Source organism: Trachinotus anak, unplaced genomic scaffold (genome assembly GCF_046630095.1).
Source record: "Trachinotus anak isolate AG129_WGS33_773 ecotype Australia unplaced genomic scaffold, CSIRO_AGI_Tana_v1 ptg000019l, whole genome shotgun sequence".
Taxonomy (NCBI): domain Eukaryota; kingdom Metazoa; phylum Chordata; class Actinopteri; order Carangiformes; family Carangidae; genus Trachinotus; species Trachinotus anak.
Genome location: NW_027273870.1, coordinates 29,143,771 through 29,159,893, shown reverse-complemented (window position 1 = coordinate 29,159,893; position 16,123 = coordinate 29,143,771). Strand labels below are relative to the sequence as shown.

Genomic DNA, 16,123 nt, shown 5'->3' with positions numbered 1-16,123 from the left:
TTTGGTTGATTTCTCCTGTTTTGGGCCTCGTAGTTGCGGTGAAGTGAATCGTAATGTTACAGCACACACAGTTATTTCAAACTTCAGAGTTTGTGTTTGTCTCTTCCCTGTTTCTCTTCCTGTTTGTAACTTTATTGATATACGGTGGGTTGACATGGGCAGCACAATACAGGAACAGGAACAGGTCTTTCACTGACACATGTAATGATACATATACAGTATATATAGTCCATTTGTACAGTATTTTACACATGATTCATGCCACAGTCTTCAGGTAAAGGTCAGTTTATTTCTCTGACGGCTGCAGTCCAGTCGTTTTGTTGGACAGTTTGTCTGCAGATGTTTTTGTGTGTTGCATTTCTCTCTGCAGCCAAATGAGATTTTCATCCCGAGCCATTCATTTTATCCAGGGGTTTCAAAAGAGGACTCATCTCTATTGTTATATGGATTATTATTATTGTTCTTATTATATATTGTTATTAAATATTAGCAAATATGAGAAGTCAGGGGCGAGCCACACTGACCCCAGCGTTGACCCCTACAGTCCACTTTTATAACTTGAACATGACGTCGCCCCCCAGCGACTAAAAAAAACATGGTTAGTGATTATTATGGTTTGAATTAAAGAATTAATAAGGTTGATTAAGATTGTCGCAGTTACAATTATAACCGCTTAATTAAGACTAGAGAACAAAGTGAATGAAATATTCAAGCGTCCACATACTTTTGTCCAAGTAGTGCAGTCACCAAAATTTAACTTTTTATAGACTCTTTACCTTGTAATGAAGAATATACATTTTTTAAAAGGTTGGATATTTCACTGCTGTAGTTGTTTTTATTGTAGCAGTGATGAATGAATATAATAAGAATAAAATCATAACATTTCCTTATTTTCCCCTCACTAATGCTCTTACATACTTAATTCCCATTATTAATATCACGATATCATTTTTCTCCTATTCTTTGTCTATTCTTATGCAGTAATATTATATGAACTCATGGTGTTTTGTTGCGTTGAGCTGTGCCCCCCTGTGGTCAAACAGCTGCACTACAGCAGACTCACTGTGAGGCTCATCAGATAATAAATGAGATGTTTAAAACCACAGTTAAAACAGTGACGTTACATTTTGGCATTGAACATTTTGAAAAAGTTGTGTTGGCACTGATAAAAGTTACACAGGCATTAAAAACACAATCTCACACATATCATCTTATTCATTTTTGATATTTTTTGTATTATAGTGTGTTTTTCAATGTCAGTCTCCAGGTTTTTTCTCTGTCACTGTTCTTCACTGGTTTTCAAGCAGCGTCAGAGGTTTTGAGTTTACTCCTGTTTGACTGATGATTCATTTTCATGGTAAAAGAAATGAATTGATTAGAACTGAAACACTGATCTTATTGTTTTGTTTGTGAGTTTTACTGTAACTGAATTTTTGTGATGTTTTTGCTGATCGACATTTTGTCTGTGAACAGATACAGAGCAGAAAACAGTTTATAAAACTCAGCGCTCAATGTTCCCACACAGTGTGTGACACTGAAGTTACCAGGACAGATTTTGACATTAACCTGAATCTGATTGGACTGATTGGTCCAATCAATAAGCAGAGTCCAGTCCGAGGGCAGGTGGTTCTGTTAGCTTCACCCCTGCCTCAGGCCATGGAAGGTGTAGAAGATCTTCAAGCTTAATCCGTCTTATCCCAGGACTAAATCCCTCAGAACTCCAGCTGATGTGGATTACTCCTCAGGTACAGAGGAAATGCACTTTCACTAACACTGAGACGACCTCTTCTCCAGGTGAAACATCTGAGTCCTGCTGGTCTGAGGCCCTGAAAGTCGAGTGACGTCCTTCACTTCAGGCCAGTTTGGTGATGGTGATGCTGCCTTTGATCCACAGCGTGTCGATGGCGCTGAGTGACGTCAGTCTGTGGGAGAAGTCAAACAGCTGCTGGCCGTCCACAAACACACGGAACCGGCTCTGTTCGCACTGAATCTCGATCTGCCAGGAGAGAGCCACGATTGGTCAGTTTCATTTCACATGTTGGACGTTTTTTAAAGTGGAATCAGACAAAAGAGACTCGATGAAGTGGCTCCCTGTTTGATTTCCACTGCGTGTGGCAGTTTCACGGTCTGCCCACAGGTATTTCAGTGTGGACAGATTTGTATGAGAATGACTGAATATGCACATTGTTGGATTTTAATGGGCTTCATGTGGACGTAGTCTGAGAACAGCAGTGTGAAGCCTGACATGAAAGACAACACACCTTTACCATTGTCCAACCATAATCACCACAAATATAAACCAAAAAAAATCACATTACAGCTTCACAATATCATGTGTCAGATGTGACTTTCATTAAAACCCGTTGTTGGTAAAATGGTTTGGTGAAGGAGCCAGTGGTTGTGAGAGGTTTCTGGCTCCTGGGGGCCCCTGCAGCTGCAGGACGAACACTCTTCAGGTTCCACATCTGACTGAAACCAGCCGGGTTTCCATCACAGTTCTTCAGAAACTCAACAAAACACAGATGCTAGTGGTCTCTGTTTCCACTGAGTGATGTTATATGATACTGTGCTCTCGTTCCAAATAACATGACGACAGCTTTCCAGCAGGTCTGCCTCTTGGTTGGAACTGGCTCCCTGGGGCCTGACACGGCAGGGGCCAAAACTTACATACAAAAAATTTAAATTCTGCATCTAAAGTTTTAATTTTTTGAGACATTTCAGAATTTTCTTCTTGAAATTCAAGTGTTTCCATAACTGCTTTTTAATTTCACGATTTCAAGCTGCACATGAAGCAGGTTGATGAAACACACCTGCTGATTATCACTGCACAGGCTCAGAGCTCACTGCTACCTTGAAGGGCTGGTCCCTGATGAAGGGGAAGAAGGGGACCGCTCTGTCCAGGTCACCCCAGGATCCTGACACACAGGCCCTTCGCAGCACCTGTCGGTCCCTGAACCGCACACAGAGCTCCAGGGCCACATCAGGAGGGGGCTCCCTGGACGTCCCACGACCACACGTCAGGGCGATGTAGAACCTAACAGAGGGACCGACACCGGTCAAACCGACTCAGATATAACAGTGGAGAGCACACGGTGCACGCTCAGTGAGCTCAGCTATTAGTGAGAGGAGCCATCAGCACAATATCAATACTAACAGCAGCCTATTAATAATACATTCACCTCATACTTCATGACAGCTCTTTGCATGTTGGCAGCATGAAGGTGCATTAAAGTACTGATTTCTCCCGGCGGGGTCCAGTGATTTTAACATCACCTGTGCTCCTCATGTGTGATTTTAAACCAACCCCAGAAATAATTACAGCCTCATTTATCTTCTGTTTTTCCTTATATATTAAAGCTGATCTCGCTGTTTTAATCTTGACTTTGCGTGAAAATGGATGAAGTCAAATATGTTTTGTTATATTTTTGACCCCATAAAAGCTCATACTGGTTGTTGTAGCGTCAGATACATGTAGGTGCTGTTGTTCTATTTGAGGCTGTATTTAGTTCCATTTTGGCAAGTTGACATAATTTACAAGAGGCTGAATTAACCATCAGCAGTTCCTTTTTCCAGCAGAGTCACAGATGCACAAATAACTATCACTTTAAAATGTGACGATTCTCAGGCAAGTTCAGAAGTGTCTTTCTTCTATGATTTCTAAGCAGGTTTAAGGAGATTTATTCTGGATGCACATCAGAAATGTGAGTCACACTGAATGATATCGATGTGTTTCATGTCTGTGTGATGGACTTAAATTCACTTCATTCTTCAGCTCAGCTGGGGAGGTTTTTATCTTTCTCTTTCGTCTTTGTTCTGCTGAATGTTCATGTCTGTTACAGAGTTGGTAAAAAAGTTAAACTACAGTGGAGCACAGGGAATATTGAATTCCCCACATGTTGGACTAATGATTACAATGAAAATGCGAGGAAGAAAGATCAAATAAAACAAAAGTGGTGTGTTAATACTTCAGTGAGGAAGATGAGGAGCTGAAGGAAAGTGGAAGAAAGATGAAGTATTTTCACCTGTCAGGACGAGAGTCCACAACTCCCACCACCACCACCTTCTTCCCCGGCTGCATCCCTCCTGTGATGTGACCTCTGAAGGGAACCGCCTGCACACACACACTTTTACATGAACACAAGTCGTGATTCATTGTTCAACCTGCATCTAAATGGAGAGGAAGTGATAAATCAAGAACGCCTGCGGACTGAAAACAAGAAAAATGACAACATGAAAAATCTGAGAGGTGATCTGATAAATCTGAGCCATTACCGTTATTTTTCTATAAAATACAGTATTTAGGCCACTGTGGGGAAAATGTTCTGAGAGTTTGAGAAAAAATATGAAATACTGAGGAAAAACCAGTGGGGAAAAAAAGTAACAATATTAGAATATAATGGTGTAATGTTAAAAGAAAGTCAGAATATTTTAAGAAAAAAGTTGCGATATTTTGAGAAAAATACTAAATGTTATGATTAATTTGGGTTACTAATAAATTAAATGAATTTAATCTCTTAGCAGTACAACTTTTATCTGTCAAATGTAACGATATAATCATAAAATATGACTTTTTTTCTATAAATACAATATTTTTCCTTACAATAGCCTCATATGTGACTTTATTCTCATAATTTCTTTTTTTTTCATTTTAAGTTTTGATTTTCTTCTTGTGCTATTATCACTTCATTCTCAACAGTGACAGTAACGTTAGCTCCACTGAGGATTACATTCAAATTCTCAATAGAATAAATAAAAAAAGAAATTTAAAAATACATGACAGAAATTTTACTTTATTCAATCTCTTTTTTGACAATTCAAAATATGAACTTGTTAAGAATCTTTATGTTAATTATCTATCAATTATCAAAGTCTTTTGAGGAGTCGGGGGCCTTTACAAGTTTATGTCCAGGGGCCCATTATGTCGTAATCTGTCCATGACTGTAGGTTATAGTTACACATATAAACACATATTGTTTCATTTTAGGATATTTCAAGTTCATTTATCTATTAAACTGTAGAAATAATAAAACTATTAATAACTTACACTTTATTATTGGAATGAATTAAATTTGAGTTTCGAGACATTTTTAGTAATTTCACAAGTTTGTATCTGTTGTTTAAAACTGCCACCGTGTTACCAGGTTTCTCTTGTTCTCTTGTTCAGGGCAGCGGCCGCTCGCTTTGCTCTCATCAGGCCCACTTCTCTGTGGAATCCCCCATTTCTGAAAGGAACAAACACAAATGACTGTACCTTCACTGGATCTGTCCTGGAGGCATTTTAGAAATGAATGTGTGTGTTTAAATCGTTTGAAACAAGGTGACCAATAGATTCTTTACATTAGTTTGTGCAAATATGTTTGTGGACATATTTGTCTGCTGGTGTTTATTCCTCTGGGGACCATGAAAATCAGCAGCTGTTTGTATGAAAGCAGTGAGTGTTTTCCATCATTAAAGAGTTAATTAATCTGCATTTTAGTTTCTGCTCACAAATCACAATTTAGTTTTGTGAACAAGGAACCGATTAAATCTATTTATCCATTTTTTGTCTATAAAAAGTGTCAAATTTGCAGCAGTAATATGACGTCATGAAATTATCATAAAGTGATATTTTTCTTAATGTAAAAATAAAAGCTCTGTATTTCAGTCACACTTCCTGGCTGATGATGACGTTTATAACAACTGACAGACTGAAGCTGAAGCAACACGTCTCAGATCAGGCTCACCTTCAAAATAAAAGCAGCTGATATGAGCGGTGATAAAGAGGCCCACAGATCATGTGACAGGGAACAGGGAAGAACCTGAGGTCACACCAGGCTCTAACACAAGGTCCCATCTGCCCCATTGCTCCATTCCAGCCCCCTCATCTACACAGTCATCTACATCCATTATGTCCTTTGTCTCCTTCATGTCACACGTTTCCGTTACGTCATGTCACCAGTAAAGGGAAAAATAAGAAACAGTTTCCTGCTGAACCTGACCACAGTATACTGGTAGTTATTAAGCTATTTAAAATGCTACAACATAGAATAACACAGGTTTTATTTTGTTAATTCTAACAGGAAGTTGCATTGTTTCATTCTGGACAGCTTCACACATGTTGGCTAGCAGGTTGACAGAAAACTTTATTTTAGTCCAAACAATCCCTGAGAAAAAAAACTCAAAATCACAAAAGACGAGAGAGAGAGAGTGTGTGAGCCTGAGCTGTTTCCTGAGGGTGTGTTGGGTTTGTAACCTCTGACCTGCTGCCTGTCGATCAGCTGTGTAAACTCACCTTCCTGCCCTGCGCCGCCACCCTCTGAGTTTCAGCCATGTTGATCTGAAGGAGACAAACAGGAATGAGCTGCAGGTCCAGTTTGTCTGCTTCCGACGTCTCCTGTCGACGGAATCAACACTGACGTAGAGCTTCAACCTGGCTCTTTACACTCCAACACACACACACACACACACACACACACACACACTCTCTCTCTCTCTCTCTCTCTGCTCTGGTAATCAGCTGCCCCTGCATGCCTCTCTCTCTCAGGTCAATAACAACAGAGCTCATTGTGCAGCTCTAACTGCAAACCCCCCAAAGTTAAATCCTCCTCAGGTTGGTGAACTTTCCTCCCAGCACAGAAACATATTTTAACACCAACACCTTTTATTTGTTCTAAAACAAGTTTCTCCTGCTCATATTTTTCATTAATGACAGACTTTCAGATCAGTGGGTGTAAAAGTGTGTAAAAGCAAACAGACAATCCATGGTTAAGTACAGAGTTCCAGCTGCTCATATTCAAATTATAATCTCAACATTTACATTAACTGAAAGAGTTCTACAATCAACTAATGACACTGGAATTATACTGAAAGCATCTTTCAGTTTGAATGAAAAAAATTGAGACTAATGAACAATGAACCCAATAAAATAGATAAAAGACAACAGATAAAAGAGATTAGATTTAAATAATGGACATAAAACATCTTAATCTGGTTGAAGAGGATTTTGCCGTGTGACTTGTCATCTGACATTTTACTTAATTATGCATTTTCACATAATACGAAGTAGTTAAATAGAAGTTAAATAAAGATGACTAATTATTCTACTTATTATGTTGCATTTGGAGCTTTGCTCTCCTGCAGAACAAACCAAGAGAAACAGCAGTGCAGTGGTGCTGGTTGTTTCTCATGTACGTTCACTCCAATGTGAAATGAGATGATCAGGAGGAAAACAGGAGGTGAGGCATTTTTAAAATCTGCCACAATTTGGCTCCACAGACAAATATTTGATATCAGTGAGTTCAGCAGAGTCTCCTCTCTCAGAAATTATAAACAGTAAATATCTTTATGTGGTAACAGCTCAAATGTTTTACCGGGAAGCCTGAAATCATGTTTCAGTGCATTTTATTTTCACCCCTGAAGATCATAGTGACCTGTAAATGTAAACGCATGGACGGAAGCTGCTGTTTGCTTATTGTTTGTCAGTGGAGAGCAGGTGAGATCTTTGAAGATGAAGCTTCTCAGTTTTCATCTTAACATGGTCGTAGAACGCCCACAAAGAAACGTGCTTGTGAAGAAGAGATTTGTGTTTGTTAAAGTGAATAAAAACTATGAAGAAATGATCAGTGTAACCAATGCCATCTTAAAGCAAAGGCACCAAAGGAGAAAAAGCTGAATTTGGCTGCATTGATCCTTTAAATGTAATAAATTACACGACACGGTCATCAACAAGACAAAACCTCTAAATCCCTGCTAGCATCCAAAAACATGTCATGGCTTCAAATGGTCCTGCCTTCAGAATAAAAGCTGGGATTCATTTAAACTGATCATTCTATCCACAAAATAAAAGCGCAGGTCAATAATTTGTCATAAATGTTTTTCCCCTTAACAAACCTCATCCTGACCCTGAACACAAAGTGGCCCCTGCTTTGGGAAACATATCTCAATGGGAAATTTGCATAAGTATGACGCTGGTTAACACATATTTCTCTTTCTGTCAGCAAACCTCATGAAAAGAGCCAAACCAACAATGTGTCTGCTCGTCTATAAACAGCTGCTCTTCTGTCTCTCAGCCTCACAAACACAGTTTCAAACACAGAGGAGGAAATAGTGCATTTGTCGGGACTATTTTCAGCAGCGGATGAATACACATTTGGTGCTCTAGCGGGCAGCAGAATGGTGTGTGTAATAAACTACAGTTTCCTCATGGTGATGAAATCAAGAACAAATTCAAGCAGAGACTCACCCAGTCTGCAGCTGAGGAACCGAGCTTCACCCAGTCACTCAACCGTTCTTATTTTTTCATTTCTGATGTGACTTAGGGAACACCGGAGAAGCTCATTGTCTTGTTGCAACTTTCCTTTTCATTTTCCATGAAGAGAGTGAAATAATGGGAGGAAGGGGGAGGACATGAGGTCAAAGGAAACGGCTGAGCTGGAGGAGGAGGAAACCCAGGCGGCAGCAGAGCAACAGAGGCTCAGTGCTCGTGCACCGTGGCGTTAACCCGTCTGTCAGTTTGCAGAGGAGCCTGAAGCTGATAGGATCAGTGACTTAACGAGTTTCAAGAGACAAAATCTCAAATGTGTCAATGACAGACTGGAGGAGCAACAGTGCTGCAGTAGTTGTAGCAGTTACACTACATTTTTCTCCCGCAGCTCATTTACAGCCTCCGGGGCCAGAGCTGTGACACGGGCCCTGGAATCTGATTGGCCAGCACTGGTGCATGTGTCTCCTCTACCTCATACGTGTCATCTGTGCAAGAGATTTATGAGGAGTCATCACTTTGATCCACGTGGCTCAGTTTAAAACACGTCAACAAAATGTCCACTCTACAGATTACACCCCCCCGCAGCAGGAACGTCTTTACCCCCTCAAACTATTAAACATGAATTAGATTTAGTTCCTGGTTCCTCAAAAGGTTCTTGGTTCAACGGGAAAAACACTTTATGACAATGGGCTTTTCACCTTTAAATATGTGTGAACCAACTTTAGTGCGCTTGGATTTTATTATGAAAGCAAACAAACTATAAAACATATTAATAAAGGCACAAAAGACACAGATATATAAGCAACAAGCAAAGAATAAAAAAGTTTTCAGGTATAAAAATACAATGTTTCAAAAAGATGAATAATTTTAAAAGTACAAACACTTCCAGCACTGTAATAAAATAAAAAAAACATGAATATAAAAAACTGTAAACAAAAATACTTCAACATGGACATTTTAAAACCAGTAACATAAAGTATAAAATCATCAGTGTGTGACTTCTGTGCGTCGGGCAACACAGATCTCTTTGCAGCCAATAGGAGCGCTGTGTCGCTGTGATGTAACCAATGCCATCTTAAAGCAAAGGCACCAAAGGAGGAAATGAATGAATTTGCATTGATCCTTTAAATGCAATAAATTACAAAACAATCATCAACAAGACAAAACCTCTAAATCCCTGCTAGCATCCAAAAACATGTCACAGTTTTAAATGGTCCTGCCTTCAGAATAAAAGCTGGGATTCATTTAAGCTGATCATTATATCCCCAAAATAAAAGCACAGGTCAAATAATGTTAGTCACAAAAAATAAAATATTTTAAAATATTTTAAATAAAACTCAAAATACTTTGTTGTGTATTGATTTTTAGCTGCAGATACGAGTGAAGCTGTGAATAAAGTAGATAAAAACTCCTGTTGTGTTGTTGTTGCACAATTATATGTAAAAATATACAAACTAATTTTTCCCTTTAATCATCCATGAACCGTTGATACGGAACAGTTCACTTGGGTTTCCACGTTTTTCAATGAAATCCAGACTTAAATGCAGATGTGTTGCACTATTTTGAAATAAAAGTCCTAATACAAAGAGCTTTTACTTGGGTTCATTTTTCTTTTTCTTCTCTTTTTAAGGATTAAAATGATGTTTCATCACGTGGCGTTTCCCTTTTCTTGATACTTCTGACTGAATTTCATAACGAGGATCAGTCCAGGTCCATGAGTTCCACTCTTCCCAGTGCTCTAAACCAGTTTTCCCAGTAGGAAGGAGAAAGACGCTCCCACAGCCAGACCCAGGACCAGGAAGAAGGTCATCAGAGAGCCGGCAGTCTCGCAGTCCTTACAGCGCACCAACCTGACGGACAGACACACACGGTCACAACATCATAATGAACAACCGTCTGAGAAACTTTTCACTTGTGCTTTGAGCTTAATGCTAATGTTTCAACATGTTAACATGCAATGTCAGGCTGACAGAACTCCCAGCATCCCTTTCTGTCCAGGACTCACTGCGGAGCGTAGGCCATGCAGAGGCTCGCCAGGTATCCGTTGGAGAAGGAGAACAGAGCCATGATGACGACGAAGGCGGCGTCGTGACGGAAGAGGACGGTGAGTCTGGAGTTCTCCACGTTACACAGCATCAGCAGAGGGATGAAGACCAGGCGGCACAGCACGGCCACAGGAAACAGGCGGCTCTCCTTAGATGGCTGCAACATCAACATTCAGGCGTTTAGAAATGAAATTTGCCCAAAGTTTGACAATCTTAGAGACGACAGATAATCTGAGGGAAGGAAACATATTCAGTGGATTAACTGTCGTCAGGGTGGAAATTAGCTCAGCTCAGACTCACCCACTGGACGAAAGACAGCATGATGCGGCCGGCCAAGTCCATGGCATTAAAAACGATGAAGCAGCAAACACAGGTGAACACTTTCTCTGTCAGAGAGAGAGAGAGAGAGAGAGAGCAGGAGTGACTGACTGAAGGCAGATATAATGACGTCCCTTTCTGGAAAGGACTGTTTCTGATTTCAAAACAAAACAGCAGCTGAACCATAGGATTTTCTGTTTGTTTTTCTCCAAAACTACAACTACATTTCCCATCAGCCCCACAAAAGGAGTCTAGACTTACTCCAGACAACTTTGTCCTTGTAGACGGTCTGCACTCGGACTGTGATGACGGGAAACACCGACAGGGTGACGGCAAACACACACGTGACACACAGAGCCATGAGCCAGATCTGAGAGACACAGGAGGGTTTTAGTTCAGGACCGAGAACAGACACGAGTCCAGACTCACGGAGTTCTGTGTCGGTCGAGCAGCAGCTTCTTACGAACCACAGTTATGTTTTAATGTTGGCGACATCTAGTGGCCGTAGTGATTCTGACAAGAGCAAAGGAACCAGTCAGGGGACGAAATAAACAGAGCCACCTTAAATCCACCTTAAGAGGAGGTTGTGTCAACAAAACAGGAGACTGGAGTTTGATTCCAGTAGTTTGCGTTGTTATTGTTGTAACCATGACAACCAAGGTCCTCTAATCTTAAGGAATTACTTATTTTAACCCAAACCATCTTTTCCTAAACCATAACCATTCAAAGGCCTAGCTGCATATTTATTATTAATAATAATAATAATAATAATAATAATAATAATAAACTTGGAAACTGCAGGAGATGTAGCTTAAAGTGCTTTACAATAAAACATGAAATAATAAAATAAGGGCGAATAGACGATCAAATTAATAGAGAGAAAGACAGTAGATGATAAAATATATAAACCAGTAAGAACAGTAAAATATGAGAGAATTAAAAAAAGGCCAAATTAAATAAATAGGTTTTTTTACAGCTGTTGCTTAAAAATATAATATATATACATACACAGTATACACTGTGTATGTATATGTATGAATGAGACATTACTGTCAGTTATATTGTGATTTCCTGATGGTCCTGAATTCACCTATAACATTAAAAAAATAAATAAATAAATGTGAAAATGAATATTAATGGGACCAACAGGCTGTGAACACTTCACAGTGTGACTTTATCTTCCAGCTGATAACGCAGCTCAACTCGATCACACCAGTTAACAGTAATCTGGTCAAAACCTATAATATGTTTAATGTCTAGATGAATAATTAAAAAAAGAAAAAAAGATCCTGCATCAGATGAAAAGTGTTTCACCTTTTTGAAGACGGTCAGGACAGACGAGCGCTCCTGACTCTCCTCTGCCTCACGGACCAGCTTCCCTTTGGCTTCCAGCTCTTTTTTGTCTTCGCAAAGAAAAACAATAAGAACGTGTCAGTCTCTTAGTTTATCATTTAACACTCACTCACTCACTCACTCACTCACTCACTCACTCACTCAGGTGAGTCTTTGCAGAAACCCACCTGTGCTGCTGAGAAGCTCCTTCGACGTCTCCACTTCATCAGACTGATTCCTGTTCAGGTAAAAACGAGCAAATTCCTGCCGAGAAGAACAAATGAGATCATGAAACATCTGATTCTGGATTGTTTTTCTTTTAATACCCTACTTTTATTCTATTTATTTTATTTCTACTTTTATTTCTGGTTTTACTCTTTAGCTCTCTCTTCAGCATTGTATTAATTTGTCTTTACTCTTTTGGTTTTTAACAGCCTACCTTTTTTTACTTACTTCAGTACATCTCCTGTTTTAGTATTTTATTATTTTATCTTTATCTTTGTTTTCCAGTCTTCAGTGTTTCCTCACTTCCTGTTTTTGTTGTCTTATTCTTATTGTTGTTATGTGATATTTTTTTGATTGCTTTTATTCTGTGGACTGTTTCATTATTTGTATGAAAATAATTGATTGGTTGATTGATGGATTGATGAAATGACAGACACAGTACAGAAAACACATGTTGATAAAGCCTGAGTCAAGTCTAATTCCAAGTAGAATTAAATTAATTTACAGATGAAATAATTTCTATATGAAGACATAAACTGGTTGTTTTGCTGTTTCAGAACTAAATCACTTCCTGTGATCAGAGTCTGACAGTGTGTGTTTCTCCTCACCAGGTGTGGCAGCAGCAGGTAGCACAGCAGAGTCCACAGAGTGGCCACACAGGGAGTGATGAAGTATCCCAACGCAGCTGAGCTTTTGTCTGCGTTACCTGCAGAGAGGAGACGCAGCGGCTCGTTTTTATTGACATACAGAAAGAAAATGTATCAGCCCCAGAAGTTCAGTTCATCAGTTTGACTGTAAACGTCATTATAAATGTTCTGTGTCGGGCTGGTACTCACTTAAGATGGAGCAGAGCATGGCGAGGGCGGCGAAGATCCCGGCCAGACCCTGACCGCTCATAAACAGGCTGCTGTAACGAAGAGGGAACAGGCCGACCACGCCGAACAGACTGCCCTGCAGCACGGCCCCAAACACTGCGCACACACACACACACACGATCATAACAGGTAGATTCAGACAAAGGCAGGAGCAGTTTCCCTCCATGTGAAAATCATTTCAGTTTTGTCAGCTCAGATTTTTTCTGCCTCATCAGTTCAGATTTTAATGAACTCCTGGTTCTGGTTCTTTTTACAAAATCTGGCAACCTGCCACAAATCACTTCAGTAACGTCAAATCATCTAAATTATGTTTTTTTTTATAGGCCGAGCAAATAAACAAACTAAAGGAACGTATTCTTCCGTTCTTATGGAGGCATATTTACGTTAGCATGTGGTGTTATTTATCAATTCTGAGATTCTTAGGGTGTGGAATCAAACATACACCTGATGGGACATGGAACATGTTCAAAGTGATGGACAACTACAAGAAAACAAACAAGCAAGAAGGGAAAAGTGATAACTTTCATAATTTTTGTCGCTTTGTGTTTGAGTGTGTGTATGTGGGAGGGGCTCGTGTGTGAACAAAAAGACAAAGATTGTGTGTCTGTGTGTTTGTGTGTGTCTCTGTGTTTTGGTGTGTGTCTCTGTGTTTTGGTGTGTCTCTGTGTTTTTGTGTGTCTCTGTGTTTTTGTGTGTTTGTGTGTCTCTGTGTTTGTGTGTGTCTCTGTGTTTTGGTGTGTCTGTGTGTTTTTGTGCGTCTGTGTGTGTCTCTCTGGAGATGGGTGCAGTCACCAGGTTCATCTCCCGATGACTCACCTGCACAGCTGCCTCCCATCTAATCACCTCTTCAACCTGCTCCAGTATTTAAAGGAGCTATACTGTATGTGAATGTATGTGTTTTGCTATTGCTACATAGCTAACGTTAGCATTAGCAGCTGTTTACTTAGCAGTCTAGATGAAACGCTGCGAGTTCAGCACCAAACTTCACTCCTTTATTCACCAAGAGCTGTCTCCAGAGGTGGAAAGCAACCCTCTTGTTTTGCCTCTATTCCTATCTCTTCTTTTCTTCTACTGGAGTTAGCATGCTAGCCAGCTAGCTCCAGCCTGTCTCGTCATTTTCCGATACCGAGTCACTAGCGTCCAGTCTGTCCTGAAGAAGCAGCTGCTCAGAGGACGTATTATAAACTATTCCCTTGTAAACGCAACAATGGCTGAAGCTCTTGGCAAAACTGGTGAGTAAACAGCTGCTAATGCTAACGTTAGCTCTGTAGCAATAGCAAAACTTAGAACGCCAGCTCATCTCTCCAGTCCGCATCAGCTCAAAGCCGAGTGTCAGAGGCGTCAGGTGTATTTTAGTTTGTGTACGAACTCACTGTTAATGAACCAGATGGTTGCCATGGAGACGGAGAAGAAGGTGTCCGGCTCCATGGAGACCTGGACCAGAGCAGCAGTGAGGGAGAAGAGGATGAAGATGGCGACCAGGCTGAAGGCCACACGGATGCGTTCCCTCACCCTGCACGGAGAATCGATGAATCCATTAACCAGAGCAAGTTTGTTCGTGTTTCATGGTTTAAATAAAGCTGCGATTAACTTACCACTGATACAGGAAGGAGTTGAGCAGGGTGAAGAGCAGCAGGGGCAGCTGGGAAAGCAAGGCCATCCAGCTGTCATAGTTGTAGTCTTCAGTGGCGCCTGATGTGGCGTTAGAGGTGACGTTGGGAAGCGTGAGGCGTTCGTTAAAATACTTTAACGAAGACAGAAAAAAGAAGAAAATATATTTATAACCAAAGCGTCTCCACAGGACACGTGAATGCTTATTTCTCTGCGGCACGAAGATGGAGGCGGCGGAGGGAAACCTGGGAGGCCGTGATGAAGAAGTTCCAGGGCAGCAGGGTTCCCAAACCGAGCATGAAGATGATGAAGGCGACAGCCCGGCCACTGTGGGAACAACACACCTGTAGCTCTACACGCACTGTGGCTTTGTTCTCTATCGTAAATATATTCAAACCATCAAACTCACCGGTCAGCGGGCGGACTCTGCGTCATCTGGTTCCTCATCCTGTCGTTTCTGCACAGAGACAAGACTTTGTTCTTCTGCTGATGTGTTTCTAAACAATGTACAGAACATGTAATAACATGAAAGTAGACCTAAAGTCCATTTTATTTAAGTCACCGAGTCAGTGGTTTAATACCAGCACTGCTCATCATCCCTTTAAAATATATTCTGGTCGTTTTGTGCCATAAAGGAGAGAAAATCATTAATTTAGCTCTTTACGTTTCGGCTTGGTTCTCTCTTTGTAACAGATCCATGGTGTGAGATGTGTTATAACGTCAACCATCTGCTGATGAAGACCAAGACACGCAGTGGAAAGCTCCTGGAAAAAACCAGTGGGTGGCCATTGAGTTCAGATTTTTTTTGTCACAGCAGATAATCTGTAATCTCAGACATAAGAGGAAAAATCTGACTTTGTTTTATGGTGTTTCTAGTATTTTACTGTATAAATAGTATTATACTTAATACTAAGACTTTCATACTGTGCTTGTTTTCATTGTGGGGACGTTTTTTATATGTTTGCAGGGTTATGCACCTGATATGACGCATCAGGTGGGGGGGGGGGGGGGGGGGCTCACCAAGAACTCACCTGTCTGACTGTAATTTGCTGTCGTTTCACAATGACGTGGGAGGTTATGACTCATCTCCACATGGCGGGAGATGAAGTCGCAATAATGTGTAAAGTTTCAACACGTGGTCGCTGAGTGTAGAAATTATAAATCTATAATCACACTGTTCGTTAATCACCGGTAATCACCGGTAATCACCGGTAATCAATAGAAACGTGTTTCCGCGCCTTATTCCGTTTGCGCGCCTTCGCTCTCGACGAACTGAAGTGACAGAGTTTCTGTGTAAGAACTCACCGTCCAGAGCTGCGTCCGAAAACCACCGAGTTCAGACGAACAGCGGCGAACACAAGGCAGAGAGAACTCACCTGAGGGTCGTGGGTCCGCGGGTCCGGCAGGTGGAGCGACGGGCGCGAGACTGGAAGCGAGGTCGTGTTCGAGCGCTGAGTTTGAAACAGGAAGACGGG

At 40.7% G+C, this 16,123-nt stretch overlaps 2 protein-coding genes across 5 annotated transcripts; both read right to left on the bottom strand.

Moving 5' to 3' along the window:
* LOC139636587 (galectin-related protein-like) lies at positions 1-8,690 on the bottom strand. Of its 2 annotated transcripts, none has more exons than XM_071504798.1 (6): positions 8,222-8,690; positions 6,272-6,373; positions 5,139-5,222; positions 4,023-4,111; positions 2,851-3,034; positions 1-1,996 (listed from the first exon to the last, which is right to left on the bottom strand). In XM_071504798.1, exons 2-6 carry the CDS (start codon positions 6,308-6,310, stop codon positions 1,853-1,855), a joined length of 540 nt encoding a protein of 179 aa, XP_071360899.1. In that variant the 5' UTR covers positions 6,311-6,373; positions 8,222-8,690; the 3' UTR covers positions 1-1,852. The 2 variants fall into 2 exon arrangements, with proteins under 2 accessions (XP_071360899.1, XP_071360898.1); XM_071504797.1 differs by having other exon boundaries at positions 6,272-6,316; positions 8,222-8,682.
* A 272-nt stretch (positions 8,691-8,962) lies between these two features.
* On the bottom strand, positions 8,963-16,114 carry LOC139636586 (equilibrative nucleoside transporter 2-like). 3 transcript variants are annotated; one of them, XM_071504795.1, is made up of 13 exons: positions 16,025-16,114; positions 15,058-15,145; positions 14,894-14,975; positions 14,633-14,781; positions 14,411-14,550; positions 12,999-13,133; positions 12,771-12,868; positions 12,126-12,201; positions 11,920-12,008; positions 10,867-10,975; positions 10,588-10,673; positions 10,248-10,444; positions 8,963-10,092 (listed from the first exon to the last, which is right to left on the bottom strand). In XM_071504795.1, exons 2-13 carry the CDS (start codon positions 15,093-15,095, stop codon positions 9,981-9,983), a joined length of 1,311 nt encoding a protein of 436 aa, XP_071360896.1. In that variant the 5' UTR covers positions 15,096-15,145; positions 16,025-16,114; the 3' UTR covers positions 8,963-9,980. The 3 variants fall into 3 exon arrangements, with proteins under 3 accessions (XP_071360896.1, XP_071360897.1, XP_071360895.1); XM_071504796.1 differs by having other exon boundaries at positions 15,058-15,105; positions 16,025-16,095; XM_071504794.1 differs by lacking the exon at positions 16,025-16,114 and adding an exon at positions 15,313-15,409 and having other exon boundaries at positions 15,058-15,105.
* Positions 16,115-16,123: the final 9 nt, after the last annotated feature.